This window comes from Pieris napi, chromosome 18 (assembly GCF_905475465.1).
Source record: "Pieris napi chromosome 18, ilPieNapi1.2, whole genome shotgun sequence".
Classification (NCBI taxonomy): domain Eukaryota; kingdom Metazoa; phylum Arthropoda; class Insecta; order Lepidoptera; family Pieridae; genus Pieris; species Pieris napi.
The window spans coordinates 1,334,672-1,356,524 of record NC_062251.1 but is presented as its reverse complement, the minus strand read 5'-3'; the positions used below and the strand labels follow the sequence as shown (position 1 = coordinate 1,356,524).

General features: G+C 38.0%; 1 protein-coding gene across 2 annotated transcripts; it reads left to right on the top strand.

Annotated features, from left to right (window-relative positions):
- The first annotated feature begins 409 nt into the window (after positions 1 to 409).
- Positions 410 to 15,545, top strand: LOC125058249 (single-stranded DNA-binding protein 3). Of its 2 annotated transcripts, none has more exons than XM_047662276.1 (6): positions 410 to 892; positions 8,026 to 8,238; positions 8,924 to 9,079; positions 9,716 to 9,901; positions 12,919 to 13,026; positions 14,714 to 15,545. In XM_047662276.1, exons 1-6 carry the CDS (start codon positions 547 to 549, stop codon positions 14,845 to 14,847), a joined length of 1,143 nt encoding a protein of 380 aa, XP_047518232.1. In that variant the 5' UTR covers positions 410 to 546; the 3' UTR covers positions 14,848 to 15,545. The 2 variants fall into 2 exon arrangements, with proteins under 2 accessions (XP_047518232.1, XP_047518233.1); XM_047662277.1 differs by having other exon boundaries at positions 14,687 to 14,721.
- Positions 15,546 to 21,853: the final 6,308 nt, after the last annotated feature.

The following is a 21,853-nucleotide window of genomic DNA, read 5'->3' as shown; positions in this document are numbered from 1 at the left end:
AATTTTGTAAAATAACACTAAAAAGATTTTTTTAATAACGTGAAGCAATTAATAATATCACAATCGTCGTTTTGTCATAATTAAGACAGCCAAATTACACATCTTAAAAATAATATTTTGATAATTTTATGATCGTTTTATAGTTTTTTTTTTGCAATAAATGCAAGCCATATTTACTTTTTGTTATTATTGCCAAATAAATAACTCAATATAATTTGAACTATAATTATTAAATTCATATAGAACTTCAAAATATGAAAAACGATCGAGTAAAAATAAGTAATTCATACAAAAATCTAATTACTTTTTATTTGTACTCTGTTACACTACATAACACTGTTTGTTTTGTCTGTATAAAACCATAGTCAATATTTTATGACATAACAAAAATGTACAGTTGGAAATAGAAAACAATCCGATTTCTCTATGCCACAGACGCCAAATGTCGCCATCGATCAATGACATTTTGTGTAGTTGAATTTATTGATATAAAGCGTTAATGTAAATAATAAACAATTCTAACATAAACGTCGGCTTTCAGTCGATATGTATGCCAAGGGCAAAGGCTCTACGGTACCTTCGGACGCTCAGGCACGCGAGAAGTTGGCCCTCTATGTCTACGAATACTTACTGCATGTTGGGGCACAGAAAGCGGCGCAAACTTTCCTTTCGGAAATCCGATGGGAGAAGAATATAACGCTTGGAGAACCCCCTGGGTTCCTCCACTCGTGGTGGTGTGTGTTTTGGGATCTTTACTGCGCCGCGCCAGAACGGCGGGACACATGTGAGCACTCTTCAGAAGCGAAGGCATTTCACGATTATGGTTTTGTCAATTCTGGATATGGTGTTAACGGAATCGGTCACAATGCAGGCCCAGCGCCGCCGAACGATGGTAAGCGAGCTATTTTTAACCTTCACCCAACAGAAATTAGGTTGTTAACATTTGGAAATTAGATTTCTAGGACATTATGTTTCTTATCTTTTTGTGCAAATAATGTTGTGTTTTCGACGTTTTTCATTTGGTTATAATGAGTTTACATTGTTAATTTATCTATGAAAAAGAGAGAGTGCTGAGTACATGTGAAAATGGCATAGCAACATGAATTTGTACGTCTATACATTTGATCACTTTTTGTATTAAAAAAAAACGAAATAAAATATAAAATAAGTCAAACAGTATAAGTTCAATGTGAATTTGCATGTTGAATTTGAAGGTTGAGGAAGGTAAAAAAAAAACAATATAATTAATTAATTAGTTGTATGGGATGTTCTATCTTATAATAAATCATAACCCATATTTAACTTTGTTCATTGGTTTATTCTTCACAAAACAAGTCATTAATTTATATTCTTATAGAAAAACCCATGGAAAAAAAATATACATATCTCACTCCTCTGAAGTCTCTCTTGAGTGACATTCGTTTTCTTCTTTTTATTAACCGCCGGTATTTGTGTTGCCACATACATCAAAATATGAAAGAAAGTACTACACAAACGCTACACCACCCCCCTACGGAGACAGAAAAACTAAGGCGAAAAATTATAGTATATAACAATAAAAAAAAAAAAAAAACTTAAAATATTTGACATTACAAAGAAAAACTTAATATTTACAAATCTAACCTAGTCTTAAATCTAACCGTTCTGCCTGACCTGGTAACAACAGGATTAGGGGCAGAAACTGGAGGAATATTTTCCACAGTAGGCGAGAGTAATGACGGCAACGCAGGACCAGCGGGTACAAAGCTAGGTGTGCGAGCTGAAGGAAAAACAAACTGCTCGACGAACGCTGGTTTAACGCGATCCACACTTACAGTTACGTCCTTCCCCTTTAAATCGATGTTCAGGGTTTTACCATCAATGGCGTGCTTTAAAACTTTATATGGACCCGTGTATGGTGGCTGCAGAGGACGTCTGACGGTATCGTCACGTAAAAATATGTGCGTCGCCCCAGGTAGCTCTTTAAATACGAAGGGCCGTTTGGTGCCATGTCGCGATGCCGGTGTCGGTTGTACTTCAGCCATTTTCCGTCGAAGTCGTACAACGAAATCAGCTGGGTTTTCCATTGCTGGAGTTGGCTTGTCATCTAGTACGAGGAGTTGTCCTGGTAGACGTAATGGCTCTCCATATGTCATTTCTGCAACTGAGCAGTTCAGGTCTTCCTTTAGGGCCGACCGCATACCCAGCAATACCAATGGCAACGCTCTAGTCCACGTATCATCGTGGCATGTTAGGGCGGCTTTTAGTTGCCGGTGAACTCGTTCAATCATGCCGTTTGCGCAAGGATGGTAAGCTGTGGTTCTTTTACGCCTTGTGGCAAACCTAAGCATCAGACGATGGAAAAGATCCGACTCGAACTGCGTGCCCTGGTCGGTTGTCAGAACAGCTGGGACACCAAAGCGTGGAATCCATTCACGGGTGAACGTTTCAGCTACTTCCTCAGCGGTGATAGATTGCATAGGCCAAGCTTCAGGCCACCTGGTCACTCTATCTATAGCTGTGAGGAGGTAACGGTACCCGTTACTGAATGGGAGAGGGCCAACGATGTCAATATGAACATGTAAAAATCGTCCCGATGGCAACTTAAACTCTCCTGTCGGCGCCGATACGTGTCGCGTAATTTTACTGCGCTGACAAGCCAGACATGAACGAGTCCACTCTCTGCAGTCCTTTCTAACTGATGGCCATACGTAACGATCGGTAACAAGCCTAGTCGTTGCTCTAACGCCGGCATGACTCAAATGGTGAAACTTGTCAAAAACCGCACGGCGAAAAGAAGGTGTTAAATAGGGACGCGTTTTTCCAGTTGAGACGTCACAAATAATAGAAATAGCTGTTCCAGGAATATTAACCTTAGAAAGTTGAAGACCTGAGTCAGTTGAACCTAAGATGGTAGAGAGCTCTGGATCAGACTCTTGGGACTTTAAAAGAGCTTCAAAATCTTGTTCCATTGATATTGCCTCTATGCGCGACATAGCGTCAGCTACCACATTTTCTTTACCAATTACGTGTCTGATATCGGTTGTAAATTGCGAAATAAATGAAAGCTGGTTGAGCTGTGCGGGAGCCAATTTCTCTCGACGCTGTACGAAAGCGTACAGCAATGGTTTGTGGTCTGTAAAAATGGTTGCATGTTGCACCTCGAGAATGTGACGGTAATGCTGTACACTTTCGTACACCGCCAGAAGTTCGCGATGGTAGGCAGGCCACTGCGACTGATTGGGAGTCAGTTTCTTGCTGAAAAATGACAGAGGGCACCATTGTCCATTGATCAACTGCTGTAAACAGGCGCCGATGTGCATGCTAGAAGCATCTGTAAAAAGACCCAAAGGTGCATCATTTACTGGATGTGTAAGTAGCGTGGCGTCTGATAAACTTTTCTTGCAGTCTTCGAAAACTCTCAACAGCTCGGGCGTCCATGGATACGGTTTGGAGCCTTTGCCATTGATCTCGACTAAAGCGTCTACTAACTGCGCTTGAAACTTGGCGGCATGAGGGATGAAACGGCGATAAAAATTAATCATACCGAGAAAACGCCTCACGCCTTGCACGGTGTCAGGAGGGGGAAAATCTAATAGCTTTTGAACGCGGTCCAGAGGAGGCCGCGTACCATTAGCGTTAATGAGATATCCGAGAAATACAACCTCGCTGGCACCAAGAATGCACTTAGATGGATTGATCACCACCCCGTAATCTTGTAGGCGCTTAAAAAGGACGCGCAGATGCTCTCTGTGGCTGCTCTCGTCCACTGAAAAAACAAGCACGTCATCGATATAAGGAAAGCAGAAATCGAGACCCCGCGTGACCTCGTCGATAAAACGCTGGAAGGTTTGGCCAGCATTGCGCAGCCCAAAGGTCATGAAAGGAAACTCGAAGAGGCCAAACGGGGTAACGATGGCGGTCTTCGCGATATCTTCTTCAAAAACGGGAATTTGATGGTACGCTTTCACTAAGTCAATAGTGCTGAAAATAGTAGCTCCAGCGAGGCTGCAGGCAAAATCATTGATATGACGAACGGGGTATCTATCTGGTATGGTCCTAGCGTTTAATGCGCGATAATCGCCACAAGGACGCCATGTGTTGTCTTTTTTGGGTGTCATGTGCAATGGTGACGACCAAGCGCTTTTAGAGGGTCTTGCTGTGCCGCATTGAACCATGTCTTCAAATTCTTTTTTGGCAGCAGTAAGTTTTTGAGGTGCCAGGCGACGGGGACGACACGACACAGGAGGACCATCAATAGTTTTAATATAATGCACGGTGCTGTGCTTGATGATTCTAGGTAGACCAGGTGGACGCGTGACATCAGGAAACTCAGTAAGTATGTGTGTTAAACTAGAGTTATTAGAAATAACGGTCTTGACACTGGATTGACTGGAGGATGCAATGGAAGTGGGGATAGATAACCCAGTGCTACCATCTAAGAGACATTTGCTTCGGCAGTCCGGTAATAAATTATAATGACTTAAAAAATCGGAGCCGATAATCGGTGTGTCAACATCCGCAATAACAAAATTCCAGTGGAAATCCCTGCGTAAACCTAGGTTAAGATGCAAAGATATGTTGCCATAGGTTTTAATAGAACTCCCATTCGCAGCGCTTAGATCAAAATCTGCAGAAGCACGACGGTTTTTTGCAAGACGCTTAGGAAAACAACAGAGATCCGAGCCAGTATCAACTAGATACTGGAGTTTCGAATGTTTATCTGTAACAAAAATACGGCGGCTTTGATGAGAACAATCAGTCGCCGCGTCTACTGACTGTGTTTCCTGTTTTCCGACGGCGAGGTGTCGGGTTGCCAGTTGCAGGGTTTGGTACATTTGGTTGCCCTGCTATTGAACCTTCTATGGTACCAACACATATCTGGATTTCTAGGTGAGGCACCGCGAGAACGCTGTCTAGATATTGATTTACTGCGTGAGCGACCGCGAGGATGCGAGTTGGTAAGAGATGCAACTTGCTTGCTTAAATCTTCCACTGTCTTTACTAAAGAATCCAGTACCGATGGTGCAGGCGCTGGCATCGCACAGGAGTACACCTGGTGGCTGGGTCCTGATATCTCTGTGATCTTGTCTGCGAGGTCTGCTATTTTGTCCAGACTCAGTTCAGTTTGCGAAGCTAAAATAGCCTGAATATTTTGAGGAAGACGGCGCATCCAAAGCTGGCGCAAAATATTTTCATCTGTAAGGGTGTTACCCGCTAACGAACGCAGATGACGCAGAAACTGCGATGGTCGCCTGTCTCCAAGCTCCTCTACACTAATAAGCTGGCGTACCCGCTGTTCCTCTGACATTGAAAGACGCCGTACTAACTCATCTTTTACCTTTTTATACCGTTGGCCTATGGGTGGGGGTCTGGTAATGATATCCTCAATCTCCCCAGCTAACTTTTCGTCTAATCTACTTATTACATAATTATATTTGGTATTATCACCAACAATACCCGCTATATCAAACTGAGCTTCTACCTGCCCAAACCATACTGCTGGTTTGTCAGGCCAAAAAGGTGGTAACTTGACAGCTACCTTGCATACCGCTTGCTCTTCAGACTTGAGTGTTGATTCTGATGTAGATCCAATATCAGTCAGTTTCTGCTGAAGAGCTGCATTCTCCAGTGTCAGCTGTTGTAATCGTTGTTCTAATTCCCTATCAGCCATTATACCACACGACCAAGCAAGATGAAATAATAAAAAAAATTTGTAGCTGTGAGAGAGGTGCAGTGGCAGATCACACGGTTAGTATACAGGTAAGCTAAACAGTAAACATATAAGTTGTCATATCAAATAGATATAAATATAACAAATAACAATATATGCACAATAATTTAGTTGAAGCGTTTTGTAAATGCGACAAATGACTCGTGAAAGGAAAAAACATCCAGACGATCGCGCTGCTGGCGCACCTGGCCCTGGAGCGACACGATTGGGGGCCGCACCTCGTCGTTGCGCCCTCGTCGCCCGTGCTCAACTGGGAGTGCGAGTCCAAAAAGTGGTCACGTCACGTCGGAAACTTCACATCACGTCGGGGGTCACCAATTATGGGATGTTCTATCTTATAATAAATCATAACCCATATTTAACTTTGTTCATTGGTTTATTCTTCACAAAACAAGTCATTAATTTATATTCTTATAGAAAAACCCATGGAAAAAAAATATACATATCTCACTCCTCTGAAGTCTCTCTTGAGTGACATTCGTTTTCTTCTTTTTATTAACCGCCGGTATTTGTGTTGCCACATACATCAAAATATGAAAGAAAGTACTACACAAACGCTACAGTTGTAAGTGATAAGAACATTTAATACCCTTACATTTTATAAATTGAGCCCTGGCTGATCATTATAATATCAAGCTAACATATTGTACTTTCTCCAATACTTACCGAAATACACTTATTTCATGTTAGTTCATAGGTTGTCATAATTTAAATAAGTTGATGGATTGTTAAGAGGAAAATTGTTTAACGGAAGCTGAATTTGTGCAACATATTATATGCTTAGAAACTTAGTATTTACCCTATTACATGAGCACAAATCTATGAAACATAGTAAAAGTATTATGTTTCATATATGTTTTTAGGGTCTCCAGAGTATGTATCTGATTTGTTACATACTATTTTAGGTGTATAAAGTGTTGCATATATCAAACTCTATTATTTTAGTACTTTTGAGACCTTGTCAATCCTGAATAATTTATTGTGTGTATTTTATAAAATTTATTGACAATTAACAAATTCCTTAATGAGATAAATTTGACAGAGAAGGCAATATCTTTCTTTCCAGTCTGAATTAAAATATATGTGAACTGTTACACGGGGCTCTTTAAAGACATCACTTAATCTATAATAATAATTTTAAAAAGTTTTTGAGTCAACGCAACTATGAAATGCTCAAGTATACCTTCATAAATTGTATAGGTATGTTAACTAAAGCTGGCGGCTTCAACACATTTACACTTTGTGCTTGTGTAGTGTCTGTGAATAAGCGCGAGACGTGATGTCAAACTGAAATACAATCATAAATACATCATGAATAGACTGTCCGTCGTGTATGAGTGGACTAAAATGTATAGCATGGCAAAAAAATCATATTTTGAAACAAACTGTTTGTGAAATTGCATTAGTGTGAGTACTGTGAACCCGCCAGCTTTCGATAACCGACCTATAGATATACATTCCATTTGTTTAGGTGCTATGTTGTCACAGCATACAAATGTGTGGTCAAATTATTTTATTTTATTTTACAATTTAATTAACACTGAATGTACAGAAAATATTGAAGTGGTGTCATCAGGTGTTGATATAAATAAATGACAAAAAATCTATGAAATTTATATTCGTTTTTATAACTAAAGTCAAGACTTGTTTGAGATTGAATCTTAATCTAAGACTGGCTTGATTCCTCACAATGTTGCCAAATTAATAATTGTGCATTTAAAATTGAAATATTGCTTTGGAACGTTTGGGCTGTGAGTTGCATGTGGTGCTGCTCTCATGCCATAATTATAATGAATATCATTACAAATTTGTATGTTGTCTGAAATTAAAAATCAAACATCAAATAAGATGTGTTAGGCAGGCCATGCATACTTCAGCTGTTACTTGACTTGTTTATTAATTCAACTTAGTTGCACCATTCAACGTTAAGATAACTTTTTGTTTAATATTACTTATATTCTTTTTAAACATTTACCACAGAAGAGTTTTAGTCTAGTCTATACAGGTGCTCACATTATGGGATTAATCAAAAGTCAATAGTAAAAAATGATTTATTCATATAGGAAACACAATGTGCACTTGTGAATGTCAAAAAATAATGGTCAGTGTACTCTGTTTTCGCACTTAGACTTTCATTAGGTCCGTTGTGCGTAACCCCAGCATGGGAACTTCTAGCATTAGAATAATATAGTCACAACAATATTATTTGATTAGAATTTAAATTTAAAAAAATTCATATCAACATCAACTCTTATGAATTTTAACCTCAGTTTAACCAAACAAATTCTTAATTATATGTTAATTAATTCCAGGAATGGGTGGAGGTGGAATGCCACCCGGTTTCTTCCCCAACTCCTCACTCCGGCCGTCACCACCAGCCCCACATCCAGGCTCTCAGCCATCACCCCACGGTCCACAGCCGCAGCTGATGGGCTCCGGACAACCGTTTATTGGACCATGGTATTCAGGCGGACCACGATCAGCTGTACGAATGGGAATGGGCAATGACTTTAATGGACCACCAGGTAGGAATGGAGAATCTTTAGTTTGCAGAATATAGTATAAAAATAAGTGTAGTGTCTTTATTGTGATTGATGAACTCTCAGCCCTGATTAACATATAATATGTGGCAATTGAAAAGCTGGTGTATATAATACTTTTCTTTGGTTTAGGATAGATAGCATACGGGTTCAATTATCTATGTAAATTTGTTTTTAATTCTGGCTGTGGGGAAATAACATTATAATTTAAATATGTATCTTATTTTTTAAAAGTTTTTATGTGTGTTTTTAGATCTTATGAATATGGTAAAAATTGATACATTTTTTAAATCATAAATTTTACTATTAATTTATTTTTTAAATGTTAATAAAAAATGTGCGTGCATACAAAGTACACATTTTCCGAGACTTAGAGGTAGAAAAAGGAAGATATTTTAGGAATTTAATTGTCATTAAAATAATAAAAACACGTGGTATTTTAATGTACATTTCGTCATTTGAGATCTCAATAAATTATTTTGCATAAAATATAAAATACTAATATTATATAAATTCTCTTTACGAAATTTTAATTTTAAAAATATAATTTCTATAAGGTAATTCGCCCTTCTCACTCTCTCTCAATCGCTCTCTCCCTTTTTTTCGACAAAAACGCTGCACATCTTCGTGACGTGCGCCTAAAGAAGTTTCATAAATCTTGTTTTCTCAGGACAAGGTATGATGGGCAATTCGTTGGAAAGGGGGGGTGCGGGAGGTGCTGGAATGCTCGGCGGGCCTCGTATGACACCTCCGCGACCTGGCATGGGGCCGATGAGTCCCGGGGCCTACGCTGCGGGTATGAGAGGCCCACCGCCTCAGGGAGCGGGTATGTAATTAATTACCATTGTTACAAAGTTAGTTTAGTTTAGTTAGTTTAACGGAATAATAGAAGACAATATTTAATTTTGGAAATGATACTTTTTTAATTTGGTAATACAATTTTAACAAATTTGGAATAACCAGTTTTTTAATTTGATTTTTTTTTTAATTATACTTTTTAAATTTGAAAATTTCACTTTTTTTTAGAATTGGGAAGTATCACTTTTTTTAATTTAAAAATTATAATTTTTTTTAATTGGGTAATACCACTTTTTTAATTTGAAAATTTCACTTTTTTTAAACTGGGAAATACCACTTATTTTAATTTGGAAATTTCACTTTTTTTTAAATTAGGAAATACCACTTTTTTATTTAGGAAATACCACTTTTTTAATTTGGAAATATCACTTTATTAATTTCGAAAGTACCATTTTTCTTAAATTTGAAAAAAACAAAATAATAAAAAAAATATCACGAAAATAGGAAAAAAAAATCCGCACTTTTTAATTTTAGAAATAACATTAAAATTTTGAAAATACTACTTTTTTAATTTTGGAAATACAATTTTAAAATTTATAATTTAATAAAATAATTATTATTATAAATATTTTTTAAAAATAAAATGTATTGAATGATGGTTCAGGCATGCCTCCAATGGGAATGGGGCCGCGGGGCGCATGGGCGGGCGGTAGTGGATCAGCCGGGGGCTCAGCCCCCCTTAATTACAGCGGCGGTTCGCCGGGGGCGTACGGGGCGCCGCCGGGGTCAAATGGACCCCCGGGGCCCCCGACACCCATAATGCCCAGCCCACAGGATTCATCGAACTCAGGTAAGTGATTTATTTGGAATCAGTTCTCTGTAAATTGGAATTGGCCGGAAATCTTTGGATGTTGTATTTGAAGTTATGTAGTAGCAATACTGATAGAGTCTAGCTAATGAAAGAGGATAATTGAATTATTTGAAAACTTTCGGATGGCAACACAGAATGTCATTGAATTTCTTAGGTTAGTATGATTTATTGTCTTGATACTTCATGCAATTACTCATTTTTATTTCATTTTTTTTCAAATAGTTAACAGGTATAATACGCCTAAACTTTGTATTATTGATTTTTTGGATTCTGATTTTGATTATTCCGAATAAAGTTGTGTTTTATAATAAATATAGTTTTAGTTTTCCATGCAATGCTAGTCATTTGAAGTATCAATAGTAAAAGACTAAATACGTATAGTATTTAATTTCATAAAAATACAGTTACTATCAATCTAAAAAATAATAAAATAAAATCAAGTATCAAGTAAGTTTAATCCACAAAATATATCAAACTTTTAGGGATACTATAAATTTTTTTTTGAATTTGCCGTGTTTTTTCGTTATCTTTAATTAGACAGACTACGCTATTACATTTGATATAATTCCTTTATTTAGAGAAACCTTAGTTAAGAGAAGAATTAAGAGGTATTGGTACACCAAAATAAGACAAAAGAAACTATCTTGGCTTGATAATGGATTGATGCCTTTGAGATGTGATGCTGGCTGAAAGCTCAGAATACTTGAACTGCGAAGCGCACCAATACATCGATTCTGACCCAACTCCGCATGAGGGGATGAGAACTTAGAGAAACTGATCGTGGTTGGCAAGGGAGCGTTCAAGTATTACGTAACGAATTTTGGGGGGGGGGGGGGGTGTTGTAAAACGTTACGATGCGGGGCGGGGATTGAATTACGCGTTATTGTTAATATTATTCGACTTTCCAGTACTGTACACCACATAATGGTAACTTTTAGGTATAAAGAGTCACTAGGTGGTCACGAAATGTTTTGCTATACTTGGTTACAGAAAAACGTTACGGCGCGTTACGGGGGGGGTTGTCAATAATCTCCAAAAATTGCGTGATGTAATACTTGATCGCGCCCCTAACAGAAGGCAAAAGATCACGTGGGCATTCACTGACCAGATGGACTGAACAAGTGAAAGAGTCATCGTAATTGAAACTGTACATAAGAGAGGGGCTGAACAGAAACCGATGGAAACAGGTAGGCTGTTCCTGATGCTTCCTTGCTGATCATGAAGCTCAGATATGAGCTGCCGATTGAAGAGAGAGGAGTTAAGAACAGTGTTGGCCTAGTGGCTTCAGCGTGCGACTCTCATCCATGAGGTCGTAGATTCAATACCTGTCTGTGCACCAATGGACTTTTGTGTGCATTTAACATCATATCATTTTTTCAATTATACGTTTATGTACTATTGAGAGCTTTGCTTACTTTTGCTGACAGGAGGAGGCCCAGACCTAAAAAGGTTGTAGCGCCAAAGATTTATTATGGTAATAAACAAGGTCGAAAAGTACTCTAAAGTGTGATTGAATTGTATTCATATTTTAAATATTGTTCGAACTTTGAAATGGTATGTTGTAGATCGTTGTCTATGGGCCACATTGACATTTGAAAGTTCATCTTTAGAAAGATGAAACGCGCCTTAAAAAAATTTGCTGCCATAGAATAATTTGGGCATTTAGAGATTTGACATATGTCAAAGCTAGTTACTTTTTGGTCCACGCGCTGACTTTACAACTTGACAGAGTAGCTCACGCTTCGCCACATGTCCTAATAGAAATTTGTTTGACGTGTGTCGCGTCTAACCGTTTGTATGATGCTACTGTTGAAACGTTTGCTAAAAAATTGTGCTTTTTGGGAATTTGGGCATCCATTTTTATTTGATAATTAACACTGGATGAATTATGGGGCCAGTATTTTTGTAACGTATTTTATGTAGATAAAGTAGGTACGGTTCTTACTGAGGCAATGTTGTGTAGTACAGAGATTGCCCTTATCTGTCAAATTGTATAAGTGTTTATTAAAATTGGTATATACGGCAATGTATTCAAGTAGAAAAAGGGAATGTATGCTATTTTGGTACAGCATACTCTAAAGCACAGTGCTACATCGAAATTTCCGGACTGTCAATGTCATACATCTAGATATCGGAATGTCAATGCGCGGAAGGGGGTTACAATATGTATACGATGATGAATACCGTCACGGGAGTCCTAACGGTGGAGTGTCCGTTTGCCGGCGATCAATACCCATGGTCGCAGCACCTCAGCCAACAGGCGAAGTGAAGGTTTCACAGACATATTTTTGAATGTAAATGTAAATTGAATCTACGTAGTTATAAAAATGAGATGACGCGAATTGGATCGTTAGTTTACAAATACAGTAGAAAGTTTAATTTATTTAGTAAGGCTTTCTAGAACGTCACTTAAACTTTGAAGAGCTGTCAAATAATTGTTTCTATTCGAAGTTTGACATATTTGACAGTGCTCTAGTAAAGGTTGTGACTCATGATGCCTTTTGGAATACGAGACGAAACTGCGGAGAGCGAGAGAAATGAGAACAATCGTAGGATTTTTTAAATCTTTTTTTCTTAAGTTCCTTACGCAATCTTGCCTCACACATCTGATGGCTGATGCGTAAGCTAATTTGTATTTGATTATGAATTGACAAAGTAATTTCTGTTTGCCTAAGTTGCCTGAAAATGTCAAAACCCATTGGACATAAAGATTTGTAAAAAACTATGACATTTGAATATATTGATTAAATAATTACTGTTTGTCTAAGTTGCCTGAAAATGTCAAAACCCATTTGACATAAAGATTTGTAAAAACTATAGTATTTGAACATATTGATGAAGTAATTACTGTTTGCCTAAGTTACCTGAAAATTTCAAAACCCATTTGACATAAATATTTGTAAAAACGATGGCGTTTGAACATATTTAGTCGTAGTAGAATCTGACCAACAACAAACTGTTTTAATTAATTCTTTTGTATTGTTCATGTATAACAGGATTAGGTGGTGTTGATGGTATGAAGTCGTCTCCGGGTGGCGTCGGTGGAGGAGGGCCGGGAACTCCCCGCGAGGACTCGGCCTCGGGAATGGGGGATTACAACTTAAGTAAGTGTTTTATGAAGTACTAGATGGCGCGTTTGTCAATTAAGCACTCTAGGTGATGAAAAGTATTATGATTTAGGGGCTTAGGGAGCGTTCAAGTATTACGTCACGCCATTTTCGGAGATTATTGACAAACCCCCCCCCCCATGTAACGCGCCGTAACGTTTCGTGACCACCCAGTGACCTTTTATACCTAAAAGTTACCATTATGTCATGTAAAGTACTGGAAAGTCGAAAATAATATTAACAATGACGCGTAATTCAATCCCCGCCCCGCATCGCAACGTTTACAAATAAATCCCCCCCCCCTCCCAAAATTCGTTACGTAATACTTGAACGCTCCCTTACCAGTGCGAACCAAAATATAAAAAAAAACCAGCGTGGTGACTCTGTAACTTCCAATTAGCGGCTATTAACTGAATATTGACAGAACAATGAAATTTTATAGAAAAATGTCGGAATCGCCATTGGAAGTTACGGAGAACATTCAGAAGTATGGAGATAATGGTAGAAAAATAAATACTACTCGGATATTAACTGGCAAAATGTCGTGGTAGTCCCCTAACCTCTCTAAGTTTGACATTTTGTTTGACAGTGCTCAAGAAACGTTTTGGAATATAGACCTGAGTTTTACAAGGTTGTTTTGGCTGGTCTTTGTTTGTTAAGGAGTTTAGGGTGATTTAGTGTCGGGACTCAGGCCATATTACTCCAATACTCCAGAATTAAGTCTCGACTCTGAGAGTGAGATTCAGAAACGAGACTTGACGATTTTGACATACAGAAATCAGACATCAGTTTCGTTTATCACTTAATGTTTGCGTTCACGCCTTATTAACTGCCAAAATATCCTTGTAACACTGCTGATGTTTTAAGCTCGGTCTGCTAAAGCTCTCAAAGCTCTTGATACTTAATAATGAACTATTTATTGATTTTAGCATTGCGAGCTTAGGGACCGTTCAAGTATTACGTAACGTATTTTGGGAGGGGAGGGGGTCCTTTTGTGAAACGTTACGATGCGGGGCGGGGAATAACTTACGCGTTATTGTTAATATTTTTTTCGACTTACACCACATAATAGTAACTAAAGAGTCACTAGGTGGTCACGAAACGTTTTGCTTTACTTGGGTACAGTACTGTACTTGGGTACTGAAAAACGTTACGGCGAGTTACATGGGGGGAGGGGGGTGTCAAAAATTGCGTTACGTAATACTTGAACGCTCCCTTACAAACAATTTGAAAATACCGTCCTAATAGGCTAAGTAGACTAGGTGTTGGCGTAAAGTCGTGTTATGTATATAATCTTGCCATTGCAATTTGCGCCATCTGTTGCTCTGATTTAGAAACTCATTGTAAAGTGTCGTGTGACATTAATTGACATTTGTAAACAACATATGTAAATACGATTTGACATAATTTTGTTCATTTTAAATTGAATTGTAAAAGTACATTAAAACTTATATTTTGAAACTTTTGTTTTATTTTGTAATGTACTTCCAAATTTAAAATATTTCAATTAAATTCATAATTATTGCCACCGAATGATATGGACGCAAGCTCGTACTCCAGGACGTGTCGTTTTGACATTTGTGACAGTTGCTGTTTTGACATACGTTCTGGGGTATGGGCCTTCGAATTCAGAGCATCAGATGATAATTTAAAACAGGTGGTGTTGTTGATTTCTGATTGAAAGGTTTCGGTGGGCCCGGCGGGGATCAAAGTGACCAGACGGAATCGGCCGCCATTTTGAAAATTAAAGAGAGCATGCAAGAGGAGGCGAAGCGATTCGAAAAGGACCCAGATCACCCAGACTACTTTATGCAGTGAGCGGGGTTCGACGTAACATACCGGAATTATACATTGACTCGTAATGGCGCCAACTGTCAACTGTCAGATGTCGGTGACGTGAAGTCTCGTTTCAATGTGTGCGTCACGTTAGCGTAGAGTTATTTTTGAATATCGAATTGAAATTACGCGGCTCTAAGTAAAGTTTTCGAAATTTGAATTTGGCGCCATTTCAAGCGAGTCCGATCTCAGAAATGGGAGACCGGTATGTTGGCAACCCCGCGCGATCCGATTGGCGCGTTTATTAATTTTAGTGCACCGTTTTCTATATTTGAATTTTGGCGGTTTGTCAGCGTTATGACATGCGAGCTTCCTGTCATGAAAGTTTGGAATAGGAACGTCTAGTATTTTCGACCTGTTCTAAATGGTTTCATACTTTTTTATTGTTGCATAACGGTCAATCTGCCAAAATATAGCACAGTAGATATATGTATTGATATTGGCTACTGTTTAATATACAAGGAACATAGTATTCAGCTAGCCTAGCACGAATTCAATCACGATATTGACGATTAAGCGAAACGATTCGCGCTGTTTTATTCTATTTAGTTCGTGCTAGGACTTCAATCAAATCATTTGCAATTTTATTTATTATGTCGACGATTTTTGTTTCGCAGTTGAAGTTCGAAATTTGAATTTTTATGGACTGGCAGTTTAGGAAATTTTTTTTTCGTCGCCATCTTGTAAATTCTTTATTCAAATTGTCGTGCGCAATAGTGATGTTGTTTATACATGTCGATATTAATTTTATTTCGAATATATGTTTTTATATAGAATTAATTTAAATATATTGTGTATTAATACATTAGTATTGCTTGAATGGTTTTTCGATGTTTTAACATTATTTTTTTATATTGACAACGGTTTTTAGCCAAGATTACTTAATTCCATATTTATTTTAAGTAAAGATTTTTCAGATATATTAATTTAATAAGAATTAATTTTGTAATCAATTTAGTGTTATCGGCTCTTTATTTGCTTAAAAAATATTTGATTTTGGTTCTAATGTGTTTTTCACGAACACTTGGTTATTTAAACGCAAAACTGAAAGAAAATGTATCACATCTTCCATTTTTAATATAAATTATTTTAGCTTTTGTTTAAGATATAATGTTCCTAGATTCGTATTTTTATTTTTAAGTTCCATTGGTTGCCGAACTTCAGGGAGAGTTCTTTTCATATGGCTAAAAATCAGCTTTTAGGACAAGACGTTGACGTATGGGACCTAAAATCGACTCTTGCGCCGCAAGTAAAAGTGGGGAAAGAATAGAGGCCCAACAAAAATGGGGGTTCAGGATGACTGCGCTTTATGGGTGTCCCGTAGGTTCGTTTGCCTTAAAAAAAAGATGTACATTTCTGATAATTCCCAAAGCGAAATGTGTTTATGAAAATATGCATTTATTCATAAATTATTATAATAATATAGATGTAGTGCGGGCGACCAATTACAGGAATTGATTTTGTGTCCAACCTTTGGGAGTCCGCGGAAGCGTTTTTATGGAATTTTGTACTAAAATTTCATTTCAATCCGGTATTTAAGTTTTTTTTTCGGGGTGTATGGAAATTTGTATAAAATAGGTTATTATAGAGATTTTTCGGTGAGGTAGCGTCTAAGTTAGGGCTCCGCCCTGTCCATAGTGCGCAAGTTTTGGGTCCTCGGCTTCGAATGAAATTCGTATTTGGAATCGCAAAGTATCGATAAATGTTTACGAGTGTACATCACTAGTTTTGTCATGGATTTGTAAATATTTTTGTTTTTTTCTCTTTGTTGCCAGGACCGAAAAATTGTTGAAACGTGCAGTGTTTATAGATTAAGTTAGCGTAAAATAGATCGATAAATTGCAAATGGACATGAAATTTTTTTAAAATGGAATTTCTATTGGTTTTTTTATTTAATATATGTAGTGTGATTGTATGTTAAAATATAGTTTAGCTATTGTGAGGGTACTTAAGACATTTTTTTTAATACAGTCCATAGACAAGTATATGTTGCTATGTAAATTTCACAAGGGGATAGCGTTTTTAAAATCCTTTCTAAAATCTCCAAAATGGCGCTAAGCTAAATCTATCGCAATATATTCCGATATTAAAGCGTGAATAGCACACAATTCTGTTTAAACAGCGCATAATATAACATAGACTATCTCACCTGTCTATGACGCAACTGGAAATGTCAAACGCGTCAGCTGTCAACGCGCGAATTGTCACACAGGCGCGGGAAAATGGTAGTTAGTGGTTTGAGCAGTTGTCAAATTGAATATTACGAAACAATTTAATATTTTTCTTTATTATTAGTTTAGATGTCTTACGCCAACAATAGTTTTACTATATTATGTTTAATTTCGATTTAGGTAAATGAATTATTTTTTCTTATCGATGTACTGTTTATATACTTACATAAATAGTTATTATATATTGATTGGTCGTTTTATTTTTAAACCCAAAAGAAAGCCTGCAATATGGTCTAATGTTGCCCATGGAATACTGTCTGAAGGAATTCATGTTTTTGAAGTGAAACTTGTTTAGGTGCATGAGGGTAATTTTACGGAGCGTCACGAAGATGTGCAGCGTTTTGTCGATTTTTTTTCTTTAATAAAGATGTGCTAGTGTAATATTGTGGTGCAATTATTCATACTTGATCACCGATCATCATCATTATTATTTTATTAAGTAACTAAATTACCATTTTTTGTTGGTTTTTAATAAGGGCGCAGAACCAAACCCTTTTTTGCTAAGACCCAGTTGGCTATTTTAGAAAATGTGGACATAAGTTAGCAATTATGATAATGAATTTGTTATATTATTTGGTAAGTACCATATTTATGGTGGTATTTCTATACACACAACAACTAATTTTAGTTCTGGTTTTTAATAAGCCTTATTATTCATTATTATAGAAAGACTGGCAAAATTAAATTATGGGATTTGGGCAGCTTAATTACTCAATAATTAATTTACAAAGAAGTTTCACTCCTTACTCCTCCGTACTTTGTACGCATGTACTTTTTTATTTTTTATGTAATAGGAGGCAAACGGGCAGGAGTCTCACCTGATGTTAAGTGATGCAAAACGTCTCTCTCTCTTTTCTCTGATTTTCTCTCTTTTTTTTCTCTCCTGGGTGCGACCGACAGTCTCTTGTGCAGACGAATCACTCACGTAGGCAGTGAGATCGCTCCGTGAAGCGAAGTGCCAAGGAAGCTTGTGAGCTTTTGAAGGAGATAGGCTGGCTTAATTGGCCAGGACTATACGTATAACTAACCAAATGGGCGTCTAAGTTCGGAAACTGAGTACACATTAGATACATTACTAAGTTATGTATGAAAACGAAATAAAATGACAGAGCTATTTTTAGCTACATTTATGATGAGCTTCATTTATTTTCTAAATATTTTGACATTTATAAACATTCTGGTCAGTGTTGCCCAAATGCAAGACCAAGACGAGACATAGGCCAGTCTTGGTATTGCGTTCTCAGTCTTGGTATTGCAAGTCTTGCAAATACCTATTAGCCTATTATTATAATATTCATGTGTATGTTTAAAACGTAACAAACAGGTTTTTAATTATTTAAAAAACTGGTGTTAGTTAAAATCTGTTAAAATAATTAACTGTTGAAATCGAGCTTTCGTCAACTGTCATTTTCATACAAAGGTCTATTCCACAGACACCGATCCGTACTTTTACAACATTTGGTTTAAGATTACTATCTCAGATGGTGCATTGTGGATTGAGATAGGTTATTGGGTTCGGGCGTTAATAACATCTCAGTTTGTCTTAACTGCAAGACGCAAGAGTCTTGCAGGCGTAAGTCTTGTCTTGCTCAAGTCTTGATCTTGCTACAATAAGGCGGGTCTTGGTCTAGAGAAATGCAAGAACAAGACCAAGACGGGCAACACTAATTCTGGTAAATCACTTAAAATTAAATTACAGTTTTAGTCAAATATTTGGTTAAAATCACACACGAAACAGTTTAGCAAAAAAGCATTTTTTTTTTAGACAATTCACATCAATTGACCTAGTCCCATGCTAAGCTGGTGAAGCTTGTGTTATGGGTACTAGGCAACGGATATACATACATATTATAGATAGACATATTTTTTTTTTTCTGCGGTTATTTGCAATCAGCCCCAAGGCTATGAGCAAATTTTTTCTGTGGTGCTGTCATGTGGAGTGACTTCCCATTGGAAGCATCTACTCATCTTCTGTCTAGAGCTACTGCCGGTCTTCTAGCTCTAGAATATGGTGACGTTTTAGTCGACTCACATACTGTCTAAAGGTGAGTTGGCGAGCAAGTGTATTCGGGTGACAGCTTAGCCGCTCTTTGTACTTAGCTGCCAGTCTCCGGATTTCTTCTTTGATTGTTCTTATGTTGAGGTGCTCGTGAACTTCGTTGTTTGTAATGTACCAGGGTACTTTTGCAACTGCTCTTAGGATCTTGTTCTGTTGTCGCTGGAGTATGTTTATGTTGGTATCACTTGCGCTGCCCCATAGTTGGAGGCCATATGTCCAAATGGGCTTAAGGATGACTTTATATATAAGAAGTTTGTTATCTAGAGAAAGTCTTGAGTTTCTACCTAGCATCCAGTAAAGGCTGTTGTACTTTAGCTGTAGCTCCTGCTTTTTACATTTGATGTGGTGCCTCCACGTTAATCCACGATCAATGTGTAAGCCAAGATATCTTACATGGTCGCTGTGGGGCAGAATACATTGGTCCAACTTTACAGGTGGGCAGTCTCCTCTTCTAAGGGTGAAGGTCACGTGTACTGACTTCGCGGCACTAGCTTTTATTTTCCATTTTTGCAGCCATTCGTTAACTTTGTCAAGGCCTTTCTGCAAGTCCTCTGATGCAAGTCCTGGGTCTTTATTGCTTGCTAATATAGCGGTGTCGTCTGCAAATGTTGCTGTGGTTATTCCTGGCAATAGCGGCAGGTCAGCAGTGTACAACGTGTAGAGCATGGGGCCGAGAACAGATCCTTGTGGTACCCCGGCATCAATGTTTTGAAATTCCGAAGTGGCGTCACCTTCTTTTACATAAAATATGCGATCCTCTAGGTAAGATTTGAATATTGGAAAGTAAGAGTGGGAAATATTCTGCTTGATCTTACATAGCAGGCCTTTGTGCCAGACCTTGTCAAATGCTTGTTGGATATCCAGAAATGCTGATGAGCAGTATTCCCTTTGTTCTAAGGACTTTCTTATGGCGTCACATACTCTGTGAGCTTGTTCCACTGTGCCATGGTATTGTCTGAAGCCGAATTGATGATCTGGTATTACTTTGCGCTCCACAAGGCTTGGCACAATTCTACGAAGTATTGTCTTTTCCAATACCTTGGAAAGAGTAGGCAACAGACTGATTGGTCGGTAGGATGTTTTTTCGGTCATCAGTTTGCCAGCCTTATAAATCATGATGATTTCTGAGATTTTCCACGCCACTGGGAAGTAGCCTATTCGTAACATAGCATTGAAGAGTATAGTGATGAAGATCATAGCCTTTCTCGGTAGTTCCATCAATACTTCTTTAGTTATCAGGTCGTAACCTGGTGCCTTTTTACTGTCCAGGCATTTGATAGTTTTTATGACTTCTGCAGGCGACACAGGTCTAGGGGGATGATCCATTTGAAGGTCTTGATTTAGAACTTGGTCAACATATTCATCTGATGAGTTGTCCGGTGTTACATTAGGTTTAAAGGAGCTTGTTAGATAGTTCGCAAACAAGTCCGCTTTGTCCTGGCTCGTTCTGGCCCAGCCGTTTTCCTTTTTAATTGGGGCTTTTGATTTGTTAGGTTGGCTACAAGAACGGGTGATTTTCCAGAGCGAATAGTTGCTGGCCTTAGTAGCGGTTAGAGACTCCAACTTTGCTTGCATTGTTAAGTCATTAACATTCTTTATAGCTTCCTTCAATTCTACAATGGCTTTATTAAGGGCTGTCTTGTCTTGTGGATGACGACTCAGTTGCCAAACTCTGCGCAATCTGCGTTTCTCCTGAATCATCATCTTTATTTCCAATGGTATGTTTGTGTGCTGGTTTTTGTGTTCAGTAGTAGGCGTGCTTCTCCACGCAGCAGCTTGTATGAGATTAGTAAACTGCGCTAGTGCTGTTTCAATTTCCTCTGCTTCTTTAAGTCTGACATTTAGGTTAAGGTTTTCATCTATGTGTTCCCTGAAGGAAGGCCAATCAGTATGCTGGTTATATAATCTTATCGGTCTCTCGACTTCAATTATAGTGGAGCTGACAGTTAATAAGACTGGAGTGTGATCAGATGAACCATCAGCACATGATTCGATCTTCATGTATTGTTTAGAGAGTCCTTTTGTTAGGAAGAAATCGAGGATGTCCGGGATTCGATTGTGATCAGCTGGCCAGTTGGTAGGTTCTGATGGAGCAATTATGTTTAGGTGATTTGTATCGATGCTCAACATCAATTGTCTTCCCCTAGTTGTTATTAATCTTGACCCCCAATGCACATGTTTGGAGTTCCAGTCGCCTCCTGTTATAAAGCGATTGCCTAGAGTCGAGAAGAAATGAGAGAACAGGTCGGCGTCTATTCGATGTTTTGGTGGACAGTAAACAGCTGAGACATTAAAGTATCCACCTCTGTCTTGTATTGCGACCGTAGTGGCTTGTATTTGCTCGGTTCTATATTCAGGCAGTAGATGGTGCTTTATTTTGTTTCTAATAACTATAGCTGATCCTGCATGACCTGTTCCATCTGGGTGGTTCGTGGTGTATATCTGGAACCCTTTAATTTTGACAGTGGTTTTGTTTGTGCAGTGTGCTTCCGATATTAGGACTATGTCTAGCTTGTGCTCAGTTATTAGTATCTCGAGTTCATTTGTATTGGGTGTACCATTTATGTTCCAGGTCGCCAGTCTTAACCCAAGGCCGGTTAGCCTTGTAGTTTGGTTATGAGCGTAGTCATGAGACTCATTAGAGTACTCATTTGTTGTAATATTAAGTCAAATTTCTCATTTTGTTTGGTGAGGAGAG

What these genes read in the sequence shown, in the direction of transcription:
- LOC125058249 (XM_047662276.1), top strand. Translation starts at nt 547, where the DNA reads ATGTATGCCAAGGGCAAAGGCTCTACGGTACCTTCGGACGCTCAGGCA. An exon ending in CCCAGCGCCGCCGAACGATG is followed by an intron (nt 893 to 8,025) that starts GTAAGCGAGCTA and finishes AATTAATTCCAG; the next exon opens with GAATGGGTGGAGGTGGAATG. An exon ending in TGACTTTAATGGACCACCAG is followed by an intron (nt 8,239 to 8,923) that starts GTAGGAATGGAG and finishes TTGTTTTCTCAG; the next exon opens with GACAAGGTATGATGGGCAAT.